Here is a 20,240-nt window from a genome sequence, read left to right as displayed (position 1 = left end):
AAAATATGTGAATGCGCTTTTTTAAAAAAAAAAAAGAAGTCTTTTCTGTTAGAAAACAGGCTCCATAGAGGGATGAGAGGGAGGGGAGGGCTGGACATGAGGGGACCACTTATCCATCTTCTTTTCTGTCTTTTTATACATGGTAATGTAACACACTGTTCTCAATAAATAGCAACATGGAAAAGCAGCAGGGCACCAACTGCAAAGGTACAGCTGAAAAACCCTAAGGGAGAAGAAACACGGTGCCATTGTACAAATGCACCACAATGATCCATTCATTTGGAAGCATCAGACATAAGTGCAGCACTAAAAATATCATACAATACTCACACGTGGTGCTACATGCTCACGTCAGGACATGTAAAAATAGCAAAGATGAGTTGTGATAAAAGAGTTCTTCTGAAAATATCACCTAGTGTCTTTATTTCCTCTATAATCTTAAAGCTCCATTAATCAATAGTTTCCCCTCAACTGTTTTGTGCTGTTTAGCCATTAACTTCCTGTGGTGACAAACAGATTCAAGGTTCAGTATTTATTTTTCTCACTACGTGCAGTAAAATCAGGGAGTGGCATGTGCTAAAAGTCTAGTTTTTAATTTGAATAATAATTCTGATAATTAAAGAGCCTGCTCTGTATGGGATGATATCGTTGTCTAGTTTTGCTGTGAAGCCTCCGACTGTTTCTGCAGCATTATAGTCTGTCAGATTGCATTAGAGACCACCTGCCCCCTAGTGGGCAGAATTTATCAGTGCAGCTTTAAATGTTTAATGAAGAAATAATAAATTAATCAAAATGTGATGTGCGGTTTACACTCGGCCTCTGCACCACAATACATAAATAAATAATAAATAAATAGATAAATAAATAAAATACTGCATACCTGGAGGCAAACACTTGTTGGCAACAGCAGCACTTTACCATCTGTTTTACCCCGGGGTCCTCGAGATGAGGTGTCAAATAATTCATTGAAATGTTTAAGATTTGAATTACAAATGATCTGACCATTTCTAAAACCACGACAGTTGTTGTACAGAGTTTAGAGTTCGGGCTGGATCTATTCTCATCTCCTCATAAATACTTAGATTTGAAGAAAGTATTAGGGTGAAGGATTGTTCTTTTAGTTCTGATCCCAGTTCATGTTTAGGTAAATTAAGCGCATGCATCAGTTCAGGATTATATATGACAGCACTGGTGCTGCTGAGATGGTCGTGGTCCTTCTGGCCATCAGTGCAGCTCTGTCTGCTGCCACTGTTCACTCCTGGACTGATGACTGTGATGACTGAAATTAAGACCAGAGACATCTGACGCACTGAAATAAGCTGTGATGGCTCATTCATAAAAGTCCCAGGGATGCCAGGGATAAGTCTGTTCATTAACAAGTATCATGAAGCTGGGGGGGTGGGGGGGAAACAAGACCCTTCTGGCTAATGACCTCTCAGTCTAAAGAGGCTTCATTTTGTCTCATCATCTTAGTTTTTCTAGATATTTCCAGTCTGTGGTGGAAATGAAGCAGGAGATTAAACTTACTATCTCTTCTATTCTACTGTCATCATCTTTCCTACAACTCACAGGAGGGGACCTCTAAATGGATGCCTCTTTATTCTGCCTAATGGCTCTTTTAGGGACTTTAATGGCTCTTCTGTGAAGATCTGCTGAAGCACTACTGCAGACTGCTGCAGTGTATCATAAATAACTTTCTTATGTGTGGTCTTGATTATTCATGGTATAAAACATGGTTAATTCATTCGTCTTTTAGCTAAAGGCAAATTTTTCTTCTTTTTTTTTTTATAGCACCACCCTGCTATTTCATAAAACACAGCAACAAATCAAATCAATTGCAAATAGAGCCGATGGAAAAAAAAACTCCATCATAAATAAAAATAACTATTTGACACTTCAAAGAAAAGAGGAAAACCAAGAGAAAAAAATTCATCGTCAAACCAAATCGTCTCCAGATTCCTACCTGCTACCTGAACCGTGTTTTAGTGTCTGGATCTTTTAATTCAAGCTGCTCAGCGACTCAAAACCTCGTGTGTATGGATTTACAGATTAATCGACTCTGTGATGACATAAGTTCAGTCAAAACACCAACTAAGCAGAAGCCATTTTTCACCAAAGCATCGCTGCAAACAGCTGTTAGATTTTTGAGGGGAGAGGTACCAGCAGCCTGTTCAATTCGCCGCCTTATTACCCCAAAATGCCCATTAGCCTCCTCCTCCAAAACACTCAATTAGTGAGTCTGCATTAACTCTGAGCAGCACTGCTGTTAAGGCAGGGTCTACGGCATAATGGCTGCCTTACTGCAGCAGGACTTGAACACAAAGTGGATGTTAAACACGGACAACTTCCATCTTCTCCCTCGGCCACTGGAGTCAGAAGAGTCGAGGAACAGAGGGGCGGGCTCAGCTTCCCCATGACCGGCCGAGAGTTAATAATTATTAATGAAGAGCAGCTGCCTGTGGGTGCTCACGCCTGCTGGTACAGTATCACACACTCATACATTCAAATGACTTTAATTAGAATCCAACACTTAGAGCACACAGCAACATAGCAACGGCATGACTGAATATCCACATCCACCACAGGAGACTGAAAGTGAGGCCGCTGACCTTAAACATGAGCAGGAAACAAAGAAATCCCTGCTTAATCTCCAGCACCTGAGTGCTCATTACACTCAAGAGTCCTCGGTCGATCTTTGTGTCCTCGTGGGCTGAACCTCTGAAGCACAGGACTTGAAAAAGCATCTTACTGTTTCAACTTGGTCCTGTGGTTGATGATGTATGTGGATGAACCTACTTGTTCTTCCTTTGTGTTGTGTGTGAACTGTACGTCAGCCTTTGGAAACTTTGTCAATGGATTGTAGAGGACGAAAGAACAGCCAGTCATGTTTCTGTATACAGACCCCAGGTTAATAAATCCAGGGATGCAACAGAGCACCCATGTGGGACATGCATGCTGACTGTGGTAGCTGCCTGACATTTCACATACGCAGAGTTGCAGAATAAAAAGCATTAAATGCAGCAAAGATCCCTGAAACTAATCTTAAAGACGGCACAACTGCAAACAACATCAGTAAAAAGACGGGAGTGGACATAAACAGGTTGGCAGGGAGGTGCAAAGTCAGCTGGAGACACTGACATGAAAATGTTTCAACTTGATTTAACCCGGTGAGCATTTGTGAAGATTTGTCAAACTGCATCATATAAAATCCCTTTACAGAAGCTACTGTACTTGAGCTGAGGAAACGTTTTTAAACCCAAGACTCTTCTTGGCAAAATGTATATTCAGCAAATGGAAATGTTCCTACTTTGTTGACAAATCTGGTACTTTTGAAACTTGTCAGACACGTAAAACACATCACTACCCTTCTGGATATCCTGCAAATCTAAAATATTTCTCTTTATAACCCAGATGCCAAACTGCCAAACTGAAACACCCGTGTCTGAATGATTTAACTATGAGAATTTTACATCTTCCTACTCTCTTTAATCTCTGGGTTTAATCTTTGCAGCACTGAGCTGTGATGGGTGGGACCCAGTGGCAGGTATCAGGGGACATTAAACCATTACACAATAATGAATCCGGTCTCATGTAATTACTGCAGCATGCCGCAACATTAACAAGGTTTTCCTGCATGTGTGTTTTGTGCAGGAGATGAACAGGTGTGTGTGCTGTGTCGTCATCCCCTCACTGACCTCCTAAAGGTGTTGGCTTCATCGTTAAAACCCAGTAAACGTTTATTTTTACCCCACTCTGACTCTAAAACGGACAGATACGAGGGAGTAAATGGCACCGCAGACCTGAAGTGACAAAAATAACAGCAGCAACTTTTCCCAAAACGTGGAGCTACCCCTCAGCTTCGACACGTCCATTAGAGACATTATCGGGAGCAGCTGTGGTCAAGCAGGTAAAACGTGGTTATTTGTTAAAAATAAGCACAAATACAACCTCATAGCTCAAACTACATTACTATGTTTACAGACTAGATGATGTTTCTCTATCAACCAGAGTGAGAATAATCAGTTTTCTCTTTTTCTTTTTCCATCGCTGATGCTGAGAAATGGGCCAGACAGTATGAGATTAGGAAAAATGATGCATGGTGAAGTAGGAGAAGTATTTTAACTCTAATAAAATGAAAAATGAGAAGAGCACAGACAGTCTCGAGATGAAATGTAACACCTCCCTGTAAATCTCCTCGGCCTATGCATGTGAATCTTATTATCCCATATTCACATAGTGAGTGTGAGATAATGGAGCAGAGACAATGAGGCTGCAGCCTGAGTCACAGCTCTAAAAAGCAGCGATATTGTATTGGTTTGCTTTTTAATAACCGTTTACCATCCGAATCATGTCTGTTTGTAGAAAGACATGTGAAGCATATGGACCGTGAGCACACGCTCCTGTGCACCGTGGCCAGTACTTCATACTTAGTCAGGTATTCAGTGAGCAATCACTTCTTGGAAGAGAAGAAATAACATCCCATCGCTGTGCAATTTTCTGTACCCTTTCAAACCGGCACACAACTCTTGCAGCTTCGCAGGGAGAGAGAGATTCCTGGATTTGTGAAACCCACTGAGCCTTGAAGAATAAGCATCTCTCCTCCCTGTCTATGCACAGCAGAATACGCAGTGACTCATTTTTCAAGCTGCCTATTGTCACTGTGGGAAAATACAGGGTGAGTGATGTCCTGAAATAACTATCAATATATCATCATAAAACTAAAAGTGATAATTATGTATTTAGCTGTCGAATGAAAAGATGCAAATCAAACAAACTGATGATTTGGTCCACGAAGCATCAGGTTGTAATCCGTTCAAGTTTCTGGTTGATTTGTAAATACCTGGGGTTTCCATGGTGACCACAGGTGTTGCAGCTCTGGGGGCCAGCGTTTCAAGAGGAGCTACTGGTGGATCTGTTTACACCGCAGCCAAACAAATTGAGTTGTCTTACAGTTACAACCCTCGTCTGATTTCATGGTGCACACATCAATAAACACCTAAAATGACTGTTGTCTTATTTTTTTTAGGCATTTTGTTTTGTTAGCTCTATGCTCAGAGACAACAACACTTAGTTTCCTCTGCTTCTTCACAATAAAAGCCAGTAGGAAATGCTTAGTTTGCATTTACAGCAATAAGATGATTTTAGATTGTTTTAATTTCTCAGACATGTAAATTAGAACTCTAGACTCCACTAACAAAATCTGAAGAATAAGTAGTAGCAGGAATATAACTTGGTGGTGGAGACAGACCCAGCCTCAGGAATGGAGGGCCCCATTGTTAGGGGCCTGCTCTGTATTACATTACCCTGTTTATTTGCCCAGTGGCAGCTCTCTGACCCGCAGGGCAGCGGCTGTGCTTTCTCACCTGCTGTCACACCTGGTCACAGTGTGTCAGCACCTACAGAACCAACACACTACGCAGCACGTGAAGAGAAGCAGACAGAAAACACCTCATGGCCAAGTGTCACGAGAGATGAACACCAGAGCGTCTGCTCCCTTCTCTTGGACAAAGACATGAAATATGAGTAAGATGAGCAGAGCGATAATGATGACCTCAGAAATGAAGGCCTTACTCTTCCACGGAGAGAATGAAATTACGGACACAGTGATGAATGTCGGTCTTTAACAGCCTCTTCTATTATCCATTAATTACCAAACAAGTCTGGTGTGAAATTGCTCCAACAACCAGCTCTATGTGGCCACTTTACTTTCAAGTGATCTTGTTTATTGTTCAGACAGTGAGCTAACAGGTTAAAATTGATTTTAGCTTAAACACGTTAAATTGTTTGATGCCATGCAGATTGAAAATGCTTCATGTGGTGACACAGTGTCTCAAACACCTGAAGTATTTTTATATGAATCTCTCATTAGCAGGTTCTTATGAATTTAGAGTAATTGCCGTAAACCAACCAGGCCCCCCCCTCTTTCAGCTGAGCATTACACACCACAGGTGCTACGTTCACATACTGTACACTTTGGAAATCTGCTTCACAAACCTGGTGTCTGCACAAAATTCTGAAATCTGGTGTCTCCAGGAATCCTACTGACTCAGAACCCAAACACCGTCAGGGATCTGTTACGGTCCTGCTAAGAGGACCAAACCTGCAGCACTTCCATTAAGGTGAAGTTTTGCTGCTGCTGCTCATTTGCAAGTTGCATCAAAACCAGTAAAATGGAGTAAAATGGTTCTGACCTACACTCATGAATAAAAACAGAAGGTCACTTAGTTGATGGTGAAACCGATGTGCTCAGCAATGAATTAAACATGTTTGTGGAAATGTTTTGCAGGTCAAAAGTCAAAGTTTTGGACAAATTAGGACCTGATGATGCTGCCACACGGAGCATTGAGTTAATTAATGAATCTTAGATTCCATAGTTTTTCAATTATTTGTCCTTTACATGCCTGTGACTACTTTAGGTTAGCCTGTAGCATATTGTCTGTTATTTTCTGCTATTAATGACTGTCCTTGCCTTTTCCTTTCATTCTGATGTAACCTCTAACGCTATTGCTGAAGAATAACATATCCGCACAGCCAACCTACACTATGGGAATTAAACATCCACATAAATCCAATAAAATGCTCACGGTCACACTTGTCCTCTCCCACTTTGGCAGCAGTCATCTCTTAGAGCATTAGGCTGGAGTTCTCCTGCACCAAATACCGTGTTCCTAACAGGTTTTGGACCACAGAGAAGCTCCTTTTTTTGCTCTTCTTGTGGTCTTTTGATGGGATTTGTCCACAGATAAACACAACAGGCCTATTTAAATGCATGCACAAATCAGTGAGGCTGATCACACACAAGCTGCACATGACATGCCTGAAATGAGACGCAAACATTCCAGCAAATCTGCTTCTTTAAGTTTCTTGCACAGGCAGATGGCAGACCATGCTAAAAGTAGCAATCATCATACACTTAATGAGCATGAGATTCACACAGTGATTCACATAATGCAACATGAGGCAAAAACCAACTCAGAGAATCTGCTTAAATCCCTAAATGACTGCGCGTGGCAGCAACTGCATCATGTGCCACACGGTGACGTCTGGCAGGGGTCGACCCTGGAGGTGAGGAAGCCCAGAAGAGGCCGTGAGACAGAGGGTGTCAAACACACGATGCCTCAAACAGCCGCTTTTTGTGCTTTCTGATAGAAACTGGGTGAACAGAATGTCTTTAACATTATGGACCGATAGGTTCACATCAGCAGGCTTACGTCCTGGACTGCTGCTATGATATTTGTATTTTTATTTTCAATTAGACGCGGTGCACTCGTACATTTGCTTAATGTGCTGTATGTGTTAATGGAGACTTTTGTGATTGCCAAGAAAAGCTCCTACATACATACATAGTAAAAGGTTTCTGCCTGCAATGCTCAGGCTGTTTGTTATTTTCCTCATGTTTTTCTCCTCACACATTTATTTCTCCTCACTTATCAATTACAATGAACTGCTCTTAAAAAGGTTCAGATATTTTTTACCTTATTAATTCTTTGAGTGTGTTATATTTCCCAGGACAGATATCCCACCTCTGTCTTTGCAAACTTTACTGCAAACACTAAAAAGACTTTAAAAAGGCGAAGGCAATAAGAGTTTTTCATTATTTAGTATCACATAACAATAATAATTAGAATAAACTGGATTATTGTTACTTTCCCAATAAAAAGGAATTGACTACTTTAATTTGAACTGCTGACTTGTTTCTGAAACTTCTCCTTGATTGCCCGATCACCAAACTAATGAACAACATTAGTTTGCGTATGTTTATGGAAACTGCTGTTTGCAACAACAGTAATCCATTACAGTTCTCAATAAACTGATTTGTAATTCATACCTTTTCCAATAAATGACTAACACTAATAGTAGGAACCTGTCAGCCACCCTGACACTGAGCTGTTGGTCCAATCTGTTTTTGGAAACCTTAAATAATGATGCTATTAAACGGAGCGGCCATGTTTATCAGGGTCCCTGTGGATACGTTCCCTGCCCTGCAGGCTGCTGCTTCTCACCTTATATGAGGTATAACAATATATCCAAGTATATGTTGGACCTGCCCCATAATTCATGTATGCACATAAAAATGCTAATGCTAAGCTAAATAATGTTTTAACTGTTTGTTGGGCTAAGAAAGAAGGGACTGACAATGATGTTTATTAATGTGAAAGGAACCAGAAACACTTCTGATACATCAGGGGGCTAATTTGTTTAATTTTCCAGGGGGTTTGACCCAGATGTGGATGAACCTTTACTCCTGGGAACGTTCCTGAACATTAGTTTCTATATTATTTGATGGAAAATCCATCTATTGATTAGCTTCTGTAGGCGGTGCTCTTTATCTATTCAGCCATTCTTATGCTAACCAGCCTCTTCTTGCTGTATTTATTCCAACACTCCAAATATATACAGTATGTAAATGCATCTCCTTTTCAGCAAACTTGAATATGATGATGAAACATGCTGCATTTTTCACAAATGATGATGATGTCTATAAATTGCTAGTTTAATCACCGATGCAGAGAGAATCGCTTGTTTTTAAAGTGGTCTAGGACAGACAAATGTACATGGACACTACACACAGTCATACACAGTCACACACAGCCCATATGTCTGGGGGGCTACAGGATGATCTAATATGTGACTGTGGAGAGGATGAGGACAAGGCTGGCGGTGGAGGTGGAGGTGGAGGTGGTGGGGAATGTGCTGAGTTAAAGGTGGAGCCCTTCCTTTCACATTAAGGTTAAAAGCCTCTGAAGCAGTGACCTTGGATTTAAAAGTCCCTGGGCAGGACTCAAACAGGTGTTAGAACAGCTGTAATAGAACAGTTCCTGGCTGCTGTATGTTATGTTGGGTTGGGTTGGGGGGGTGGATGAAGTGAGGGGACAGTCGAAGTGCTGGGTTAGTCCTCAGACCAGCATGAAAGACCACAGGGACAGTAAGTGCACATTCCTCAAGCAGGTCTGTTTAAATGTGCATAACAATTACTGCTGCATTTTTAAAATACTATGCTCAAGGTTTTATTCCTAGTTGCATTCATCAATCCTTACAAGGCCAAAAACCGTAGCCCTAAGATGATAATATTTGAGGTGAATATTTAATATATTTAAATTGGACTATTATAATGTGGCTTTAAATTTAAGAGAACTCAAGAATTGATAGAATTTAATCTTCAACTGGGGAGAAAATCTTCAAAAGCAGAAATTTTGAAGATCATTATGGGTCATTTAAACTCGATATTCCAAGTACAGATTATTAAATAAGTTCTAGGAGGTTTAGTCTTCCTGCACTGATGGAGGCAGGTTTTCATCTTGGGCTTTAAGCTGAATTTGATCCTCATTGAAAAGCAGCTCTGCCTTTTACCATGTGATCATACGATGTGCTTCTAAATGCTGAATAGTTTTGAATAAAAGGAATATCAACATGCAGGTCTTGAATCTGATGTGCACAGCAGCAGGGTCTAATCATAAAATCCAGTGCAAAATAAGTAACATGAAACTGAAGAATGAATTGCCAGAATCCAATCAGGTTTCAGTAAAACCTGTTCACTGTAAATTGATTTCCCCACTTGTGTGGTGGACCAGCCTAAAAACGTCTCTGTCACTGTGTAAAGTGGTAAAACTGACTCACTCAGTTCTGCGATGCTGCCCACCCGGGTTGCGAGCAGCGACTGCTCCAGCGTGCGGAGCTCGGCCTGGGTGTAGCCGTGGCCCTCTCCACCCCTCCCCGAGCGCTGCTGATCTCGGTGCAGGTTCAAACTCTCCGGCAGGCTCAGCACACCTGCGGACAGAGCAGAGCAAAAGGTCAACGCCAGGAGCCATTTATGAATCCTCTCAGGGTGAAAGCACAGTTCAGCTTCTCATTTATGCTGATGTCAAAATTAATCACCGCCTCTGTGAAACAACAGGGGAATGAAAACTCTACAAAGTGTAAAAGAGCATGGAAAAACAAAAATCAGCACTTTTATTAAAACTTCAGTTGGTAAGCTGGATTTCACTGCAGCTGATGGAGTGCAAATGTTTGTGTGGATGATGAAACGTGGCGACAGCAGAACAGACTTCTTCATTTCATAGTGAAAACAGTGCAGCTGGTATTATAAACATCAAATCAGTGAATGAGAATGCTGATTTCTGTTGTCTCTGGTGATGTGCAGCAGATATATTACACAAAGTCTGATTTCAATATGAAAATTACATGACTGGAATCTCTAATCATCTCTGAATTATCTCTAAATGGTCTCTGGTGAAATTAGAGGCATCTTGTAATCAGTCCTAATTCTGAAATTCATTAGCGACTAACCAAACTGACTGAGCTGACTCGGTTTACTGAAAAAGGCGCACTCAGCTAACTTTGGCTAATGTACACAAGTTAATAGTCAGGTCTTTCAGTCAGGTTCAGTTTGAATGGGTCCATTTCAGCTAAATGTACTTTGCTACTGGTTATAAAACGCACTGTGGTATATGCAGGAGATCGTAGTCGTAGCAGTCAGCTGTAGCTGTAGGGGTCTAGGACTTGACTTTGCAAAAAGTTCTAAATATTTTCTTTACAAATGTGTTTAAATGGAAGTATCCAACATTTTACAAACCTAGAACAACACCAACACCAAGGCCTACAGAACAACAGCAGATATCTGGTACAACATTATGAGACTCACTGCAGGACTGTTTCTGTTACCAATTACTGACTCCCATTGAAAGACCCAGACTGCACTGGATTTGCTGATGTTGCTGCTTGTTTCCAGACTTCATTGCTTTATCTTCTTTTACTATTTACTGCTAAAATCATTAAGATCAGACCAGAATCCTTCTCAGCAGAGCTGCATTATTCTCATAGACTATACTCATTATCATCATTATTATTACAATGCTCATAAAACTAGACTAAAAGTTTTGTCAACTAATCTTCTAATCCTCTTTCCTCTGACGCAGATGAAAACTTGATGTGAAGGCTGGTGACAGGAGCACAGGCAGGTGCATGAAGTAAAAATGAACAATAATGACCAGACTTAGAGGGAGACAACAGACAGGCAGGTAACAGTTAGTAAAACACAGGCAGCAACAAAGCAGACACACTGAAACCAGCAGAAAGCAGGTGGAAATGGGTTTAAATACCAGGTGGGATGATGGGGAAATTGGGAACAGGTGTGTGAGTGGGCAGGGAAGGTCAGGTGACCAGGAAGTTTGAGTCCATCTGAGGACTGGGGAAGATTTGTCCCAGTAAACATGACTGAGACAGGAATTGTGTTAACTGGCTGAAGGTAAATGATGAGTTTGACTAAATATGCCTTAGTGATCCACCTTCGCTCCTTAAAAGCTGCAAATTCCAAGCGTGACCTTGAACATGCGCAGCATCGGGATGTGTAATTTCCCTTTTTATCACATGTTGTTGTGATTACTAATGTCTTCTGTGTTCCCCTGCAACCAAGGTGCAGCAGCTGATGTTGTCTGAAGAGGATTAATCCATTTAGGTTCTGCTGCTGCAGCCAGGCTCTGTTTAGCTGTGGAGAATGGCTTGTGACAGATGGGATATTGAGTTTTTGCTACAGGAGAATGGAAAGCAACACCCTGTAGAGTGCTAATCCTAATGACACAGCACACAGGGATACTGCTGTTTTTCAACAAACAGTAATTACAACATGAAGAAACTTAGTCAGTTTGTCTTTGTTTGATACCAGCATAAAAACCCACGCATTGGACACAGTGCAGCAGGCTCAGGAGTCTCATTTTGTAGGTTTTCCCTCCATGGAAAGGAGGGCAGGGAGTTCTCCAGATCCAGATTCCTCCCACCACGTCCTCTTTCCACAGCTTCCAGCCCAAGATTCCAGTATTCCCCAGTCGGGGTCCAAGCTCCCCTTCTTCCCACAGCCTTTCCAGGGAGGTTGGCTTTTTTTTTTTTTTTTAGATCCTCCAATAATTATTCTAACAGTATTTTCCACTGCTGTTCAACCACTGAGCAGTATTGATTGAGCAGCTGGTAACGGGGTGTGTCTCAGATTCTTCAAGTGAAATACATGTTGAAATAAAACTGGTGGTTTTGGTTTGTAGCATTTCTTTATTCCAACGAACAGAAAGACTCTCCAAGAAAACATTTGGCAAGATTTGGCAACTTGCTGGAAATTTCAAGATGTAGTTAGTAGTGAAGTATAGTTCAAAAGTTCTTAAATAAAAATTTTTTAAAAAATCATGTTTCATACATTTTTAGTCTAGTTAATGAGATTTTTAAGTGAATGCTTGCAGGGTTTTCAAACTGAAGGTTATTTTCCTGCCTTTATTAACATGTTCACAGTAAAAAGACGGCTGGTCACAAGGGGGGAGAGATTGGGAAGAGCAAAACACGTTTCATGTTGTGATACATGGTGCCCAAAACTGAAGATATTTTCCCAGGAGTCACTTCTTCATACGCAGGTTTAGGATCAGATGCTTCAGATGCTTCAGTGCTTGCAGCTCCTTTCCCTGCATGTATGTTACACAAACGTGTGAAAAAGACTTCGAACCTGAATCTGTACCTGCTGGATTGTCTAAATGCAAGAGTATACTTGAAATTAATTAGTTTGTGTGCTGTGTCTGAAGTGTTTACAGTTGTTCTGAACACCCACACTCCACCGAGGACTGAAAACCAGGCTGTAACACAGGGAGATACTCATTTCAATCCATGGAGCTCGAGAGTTCAAACCATACATACTTTTGCACCTCCCATCTGTGTGATGTGGGCACATGAACGTCTAATTTATTCATAATATGTGACCATCTGACAAGCACTTTGGTCTGCAGATACTGGTGCTGTGTCAGAGAGGACAAGTTTCACCCTCACACATTTTTTAAAGTCTCATTTTCATTTGTCTCACAACTACTTCAGTCATTTTTGTGCAACTGAATGCTTTTAATAAAAAAAAAAAAAGAGTGCATGGACATCATCTGACCTAGTTTGTTGCACGTGTTAGTAGTTAATAATAGTAATATCAATGATAAGAGGTGATCGATATAAATATTGGCTGATTTACACCTGCACACATGGTTTTATCGATTGGGGCCAGGGGAAACAAGCTGCAGCCTAAATACAATCGTGACATTTCAGCGTCTTTTAAATTGTTGTGGTGAACTGTTGCTACACATTCAGCCAACACAAAGCAACATTAGCATTCATTCGAAGACTCTGGGCAGCTGATGAATTTAAACTGCTTTACCTCAGCTCCTGAGGGAAATACCTGGCCGCTAAATGCTCCACTCTCCTCACCAGCTAGTTTCTAATTTGTCTGCTGCTGAACAGGTTATTGTGGAGTGAATCTATGGAGCTTTGTCACTCTAAATAGCTGCCTGCTGCATCTGGAATCAGCGCTATGCAGTGAAGTTGTTGCAAAAACAAAATGAGGTGAAAGACTATGCAGCATCTGCAGAGAATGACACACATGATAGTTAATATAAAACTATTGCCTATAACACAGAGACAAGCTCAGACTGGGAGTCGTGCATGTTGTTGTATCTAAAAGGTCAGGGAGAGGGAATGAGAAAAAAGTGTAGAGTAAACAGCATGTCAGTTTCAGCACCACAAATATCCAGGGCCAGGAAAGCCCAGATAAAGCAGAGTTAAGATTCTTATAGAACGGCTGATGGCAAATAGAGGAGCAGGAATTTCTCAGACCTCTTCATCTCCAGTGAGGCAGGGAAATCTCTTCTAATCACTAAAACCATATTGGCACTCACGGCTCTCTCTGCCAGAGAGTTTGCACTTGTATGTATTTTTGGGTGGAAACAGGTTTGAATAATTCACAGTGCCCTCTGTAATCAATGCCTCCCATCTTCACGGCCACGCTACTTCATCTCCCCTAACTTTATTTTCCCGCTGCCCAAACTATTCTTTTAATAAAATCCTGGGGTGCCAGGGAGCCCTTTGCTGAATTATTCATCCTGTCAGATCAAGACATATAAACAAGTCTGCAGCTCCCTCTTTTCCCCACCTCCCACTCCCTCTTCGTGTTATCTCTCACTAACACTTGGCTTCTCCAGAAAGGGAAAAAAAAAAAGCAGGAATATTTGATCCTAGGTGCCGTTTGTGTAATAAACATCAGAGGTGAGAAAGAAGCCAGCCTGGCCCCTTGGAGACAAGGAAAGGATGGAGAGAAGAGGCGCAAACGTCTGATTAAAAAATGACAAGCAACACAAGAGACTGAACTATTTCATAACCTCCCTGAGTTTCTGTGTCACTTCAACCACATCTTTCTGTGACCTCTGAGGCGATTGGATGAGCCTGGCAGTATATTAATGTATAGTGGGGAAACAGTCTAATCCCAGATAAACAGATATGAACTGCATTTTCTATTCCGGGACTCCCTTCATCTCTCTTGCTGTCGGGCAGATGAAGATGGAGACTGGGTCACAGGGCCGGACTACTTAAAGCTCAGAGTGTACCGAACTCCCCTGTGTCATCTCCACTGCCCCTCATGCAAGTCACCATAAATAACATGTAGGCCTACAGAGCTGCTGTCTGTACAGGACTAGATCGCTTAAGAAAAATTCATTTAGTTAACTGGAAAAAAGCTGCTCAGTGTTGTCCTAGTCCCACTGGAAGCCAGTTAAAGATATTTGTTGATTTGTTGATATCGGTGTATAACTCTACTTAATGCTGTCGTGTTTTTGCAGCTCAAAATATGGTGCCACGCCGTTCAACCCTTGAAGGAATCAATATTTCCAGTGTTTATTGGAAGCATAGCTGTCTCCTGATTCTAGCTTCACTTTCATCCTTGTGACAAAAAAGGTGTCAAACTTATTTTGAAAAGGTTTTTCATGACAGAGGAGCATGTGATGCATAAACGAGAGCTTCTGTGGCCCTAACAGCCTGACAGAACCATAACTCTGGAGTGTTTTCCAAATTCAAACAAATCCACCGAGAGATGAAGCTGCAGCCTGAGAAGCACCCAGAGACTTTCGTTCTGACCTCAGAAGCAGTGCACAGCAGTTTCACAGGTGAAAGTACAATGTGTTTTGCACAGCGCTTTGAGAAAAACACCGTTGGCTTAATGACACACTTTGACATTTTCAATTGTAGCTATTTTTCTGCAACAGACACCTGTGGCCTGAAAAACATTTCTATGTTTGTGCATTACTCAAAAAGTCCTGTTATGTTAGCGTTTCTCTCTGAGTAAGCGATACCTCACACCTCCCTGCACCTCATATATGGCAAAATGTTTCACACTAGACTTAGATTACAAACAAATACACAGTCCTCTAGTTTGCAAAAGCTAGAAGACGTGACTTCAAAGATTCCTTACAGATTTTCCTTGGGCATACAGCGAGGGCTGCGACTACTATAGCTCTGCAGGATATTTTCTCCACTCACTGTCTGCTGATCAAAAATGTCAGAAAAGCTGTGAAAAAAATCCTAAAGCTCCTAAAAGCCGCAGTGACATCTTCAGAATTGCTGTTTCGTTGCTTACTCTCACATAAGACAAAGAAAAACCTTGAAACAAAGAAGCTTTTAAAGAAATTTCCTCCAAAACGTGACTCATTAACTAATCACTTCAGCTCAACATATGGCAGCAGACCCAGCTATTAATTATGTGGTTCTACATATATGCACGAATGTGACACAAATAAGTGCATGTGTGTGTGTCTGTAATTAACAGCTCATTATACAGACCATCCAGGCTCTTGCATGACTAAAGCACCATTTTAAAAAGTCTTTCAGAAGAGAAATGGGAGAGGGATTGTATGGACTGTTTGAGATCAACCCCAGGGCATAATGGGATTCGTGATCAATGCCATCCCTTTATGCGATAGACGACCAATCCCTTCTGAATGGCTTTGCCACTCAAGAGCAAAGAAAAGCTCAATTCCTTAATGCCCGACCTTTGAAAACTCTCCTGCAGGAAAAGAAAAAAACACTTAAGAAAATGACTACCTAATAACAACTAGAGCTTCTACCACGATGATGATGGCATTTGGATTTGCAATAAACCACATGTGCGGAGCCTCTGCACCTGCCAAGTCAAGGTCAGCGAGGTCGTTAGTGAAGCTATGCACCATGAGCTTCAGCGTGTGCAGGTACTGCAGCACCGTTCTCAGCTTCACTACATGGCTCAGCTCCCTGTTTTCTGCAGGAATGTCCAATTGATTTTCTGTAGCACGAAAGTGGTGCTCTCCCCTTGTCGGCGAGGAAACTCTGCCAGAATATTAACAGGTAGTTGCCATGACAACAGGCGACTGCTGCCTCACAGCGCCGTGATTGGCTGAGCTGGAAAAAGCAGCATTTTTATTTTTTATTTTATACTGTAAGGAAAGCACATACAGAAGAAAGCTCGCTGGCTCAGTAGGTTTCAAGCCCCAGAGCCACATACGGTACACATGGACGACCAGCCATCGAAAAAGCATCTCATCGCAGGGGAAAGATCCAGTAGGAGCAATTGCTGCATCTAATATACCACAGAGACATTTATTCTCTCATCAATAATGAATGAATGCACGAGGGATTCAGACCACATTAGCACTGAAATGGCCAAAATGATTAAACAGCCGGCCAACATAGATCCACGATGCAGCTGCTGGTAGGAACCTGCAGCGAAAGAAAGAACGAGCCAAGTCTATACAGTCTTTATTGCAATGGTGCATGGGCTTAATAACTTAGGAAATAAAATAATAAATAAAATAAATAAAATAGGGAAACATGGTTTTAGCTTTGTGGCTAATCTGTAAAGACTAATGAAACACTTGGCCAGCAGCTGCACCAGATGTCAACATGTATCTGGATATCTGCACCACCACAAGCCAAGAATCATTGTGTGTGAAAAACATTAAAGGAGGATTAAAAGAGCTGAAGGCAAATTCATATTAAGGGAAGTCATTTTTGGCTGTATTTGTTTTAGCACAAACAAGCAGCAGTTGTACTTAAAGTTTGATATTATGCCAACTGTGGGTAGTCACATGCCTTAGCTACATTATAGTGCTAACAGGTGCAGTAATATTTAGTAATTCCTGACCTCTACCAGTGTATTTTTGAAATACTTAAGGTTCATTCATAAATGTGGAGCACCTGAAGTCCTTAAAGACACATTTTATACATGTACAAAAATATTAGTGTGTAAAAGTTACCACAAAACACTTTTCCATTATCTGCAGCTAATATACTTACACGTACTGTACTGTATTTAGGTAAAGGTCAGCCAACTGTGCTGTTCACACACGACATATACACAACAACATGCATTAATGTGTCACCAGCTGTGTGTAAAACTGCAGGAACCACCGACGAGCACCCACTACATCACAGACAATAGCTCAGTGTGGTGTGAATGTCATTCTGGTGGGTGCAGAGTGTCTGTTTGCTCTGCAGACAATACTCAAAGGGTGTGAGAGAACACTACTATTATCTCTGCCCCACAGTGTGAGAGCAGCACTTCATGGAAATCCCTGCTCTCCTGCACCAAAAAGGGATGACACAGAGGTCCCATAGCCCTTATAAAACAGAGCCCACTGAATAACGAAGCTGCTTCGCATCCAAACATTTAAGGTTTAAACGGTGAAGCGGTGCCATTCCTTCTGACTGAGACAGATTCATTACATTCTCCATAATTTAGCTCGCACAGCTGGACAACTTTAGAGTTAGTGGTGTGAGGAGTCGGTCAAAAATGCACTAAAACTACTTTTAATTATCTGCACTGTCTGACATGAGGAAACTGTATCTGCATTTTTAGCTACTTCCATGTTATTTAGTGCCGTGTTGGTCAGAGTATATCAGAGCTTTCAGAAACATCCAATTTTCCAGTTGGAATAACAAATTAGGTGTTGAGATAATTAATCTGTCAGGAATTCCTCAAACTGGAGCTTGACCTTTTTTGTCATTCACTCAACAATATACTAAATGACCACAGTTCACCAATTAGATTATGTTGTGTACTGAGCATTTCAGCCTCAGGGGGCCGCTGCTGTGGCTTTATAATTGTGCTCTTGTTTAATCTTCAGTTGCTGCTTACTGACCTGAACATGTCTTTATCCGTTCATTAGCATTCGATGATCCACTGTTTTCCATCACATTTGTTTCCAGTGAAAACTCCCCCTCTCCTCCACCGTAATATCGTCCAGCAGGATGGGCTCTCACACCCTCATAAATAAATCACAACAAACAAATGTATCTAGCCACGTAATCCAAACACATGCAGATGTGTTTACTTAGAATGTGCAGCATGTGCTAATCTGCTGCGAACCAGCTGCTTCACGCTGACATTAAAACTTTCCCTTCTGACCTTCTGCATGTTTGCAGGTCTTCTATTTACATATTTGCATCACTGCAGACTTTTTCTGTTTGTGTGTGTACATCCATCTGTCCATCCATCCTATACCACTATATACTGCTCATCCTGGAGCACCCAGGGGCGACGGCGGGGGCTGGAGCCGATCCCAGCTGATGTTGGGTGAGAGGCAGGGCCCACCCTGGACCAACCACCTATCACAGAGCTGACACTTAGAGTCACCAACCCAAGATCCCAAGTTCAAACAGGATTCAAACACCTTCTTGCTGTGAGGCAACAGTGCTAACCACTGCGCCATCCCATCAAATATCACCAGGTGATGTCCAGTACTGTACTGCATGTACACATACATACATTAAATGACAGGAAGTGAGAAGTTTAGAGGGTAAACATCTCTCGCTAACAACACACAGTCACACCGGAAACATCACACGTAGACGCCAACTTGTCGAACATGACCGGTCCTCTGCAGTACTTGCAGTACTCTTCAGTATTTGTGTAAATACACTATGGGAGGAGATAACAAGAAAGTAGAAAATCTCCAGTGATGGATCCCAAACCTACACAGATTCCCTTCATAGCTTGAATCGCTAAACTTTCACATCCAAAGTACTAATTTGCCTAATTTGTACAGCAACATAAATGTCTACAGCAATTACCAATCACAGGAGACATATTTTTTGAGACTGAAAGGTGTTGCACCAGATGGCCTTCCAAACAGCATCCTGGTCCTGCGCCGAGTCCACAGCAAGCAGAGCATCAGAAGCAACTTTAATTGGATGATCTAGTATTTAATGTGATTGATTCATATGTTCTGTATCATTAATTATACTTCTGTGAAATCAACAAGAATGTGGCGTGTCAGTCTTTGCAGGTTGTTTTGTTTTGTTGCCTAATCTATCTACAGAGTCCTCAGCTTTATGAGGATCCTAATCCTTCATCGTTTGGGCACCTTTATCACGCCAAGCCAGATGGATTGCAGGTGCCACGCCAGATGCCTTACTATATTTACAATCTCCATCTAGAACACAGAGCCATATTAAAACAACACCCAACCTTCTTTGTACCTTGAATGATGCCACTGTCTGTCAGTCAGTCTGTTGTTTGCGTTCTGCAGATATTATGTATTCAAAATGAGTGGTCTGCAGTCCCCCTGCAGCTGAGACGCAGAGCCAGCTTCAGTCTGTGTTCTCAATGGAGCCGCCTGACTCATTATAATCACCGGGGGCGAAGAGACAGGGAGGCAGCGTAATGCAATCAGACGCAACACAAATATCAGCCTGTGTGTAACGAGCAGGGACGATGAGAGGAAACACAGTAGTGTCAAAGAGGGTCAGTGCTGAGTGCTTTGAAACCCATAAAACAAACACACAGGACCTTCACACATTCACATAGTTCTGTCAGTCCCACATACAAACTCAACAGGAAAAAGGCTTTTTCAGCAGCAAATATTTCAACTATTGATGACCTGGGAGCAGGTTTACCAGGCCAGATTGTTTACATAAGACTTTAATACCCTATAATTAATTCTCCAACAACAGAGCAAAAAGCCCTCGAGATAAAAAATATAAAAAAGATTTTAGAGCCTCTGTAATCCTTGATAAGCAGCGATAAAAGCTTTCAGGTAGAAGAGGAAGGAGTGAGCTCAGTACACGCCTGATTTGTTGCCCACATATAAGGTTTTTGCAGCAGTTCACGTTCATCTGGTGCTGCTGGTTCCTCACCTGGCAAAAACAACCATGCCAATCGAGCCTTGTTGAACACATTATGAGTGGATCAGAGACAGAAAACAACAATAGGAAAACGGCCACAAACTCAACACATCCAGCAAAATCATCATTTCTCCCAACCAGAGACACAGCTTCCATGGACACGACGTCAGACTGGAAGGTTTTTCAGGGGTTTTACTTCAGCTTTTACTCTTTAACCACTGTAACAATCTGCCTCAGACATGTAAACAAACTGCCATAGCTCCTCTCTCACTCTGACGCCATTTCAGAACAGTTACCTGATC

General features: G+C 41.7%; 1 protein-coding gene across 2 annotated transcripts in view; it reads right to left on the bottom strand.

Moving 5' to 3' along the window:
* The window catches only part of btbd11a (BTB (POZ) domain containing 11a), a 120,781-nt gene that overhangs the window by 30,265 nt on the left and 70,276 nt on the right, over positions 1 to 20,240 (bottom strand). For both annotated transcript variants that reach the window (XM_026326501.1, XM_026326502.1), the window contains exon 2: positions 9,619 to 9,768. In XM_026326501.1, the coding sequence (XP_026182286.1) occupies positions 9,619 to 9,768 (150 nt within the window). The remainder of the gene's footprint in view (positions 1 to 9,618; positions 9,769 to 20,240) is intronic.

This window comes from Mastacembelus armatus, chromosome 23 (assembly GCF_900324485.2).
Source record: "Mastacembelus armatus chromosome 23, fMasArm1.2, whole genome shotgun sequence".
In the NCBI taxonomy this organism is placed as follows: Eukaryota; Metazoa; Chordata; class Actinopteri; order Synbranchiformes; family Mastacembelidae; genus Mastacembelus; species Mastacembelus armatus.
The sequence above is the reverse complement of the archived record's forward strand: the minus strand, read 5'-3'. Positions and strand labels throughout refer to the sequence as shown.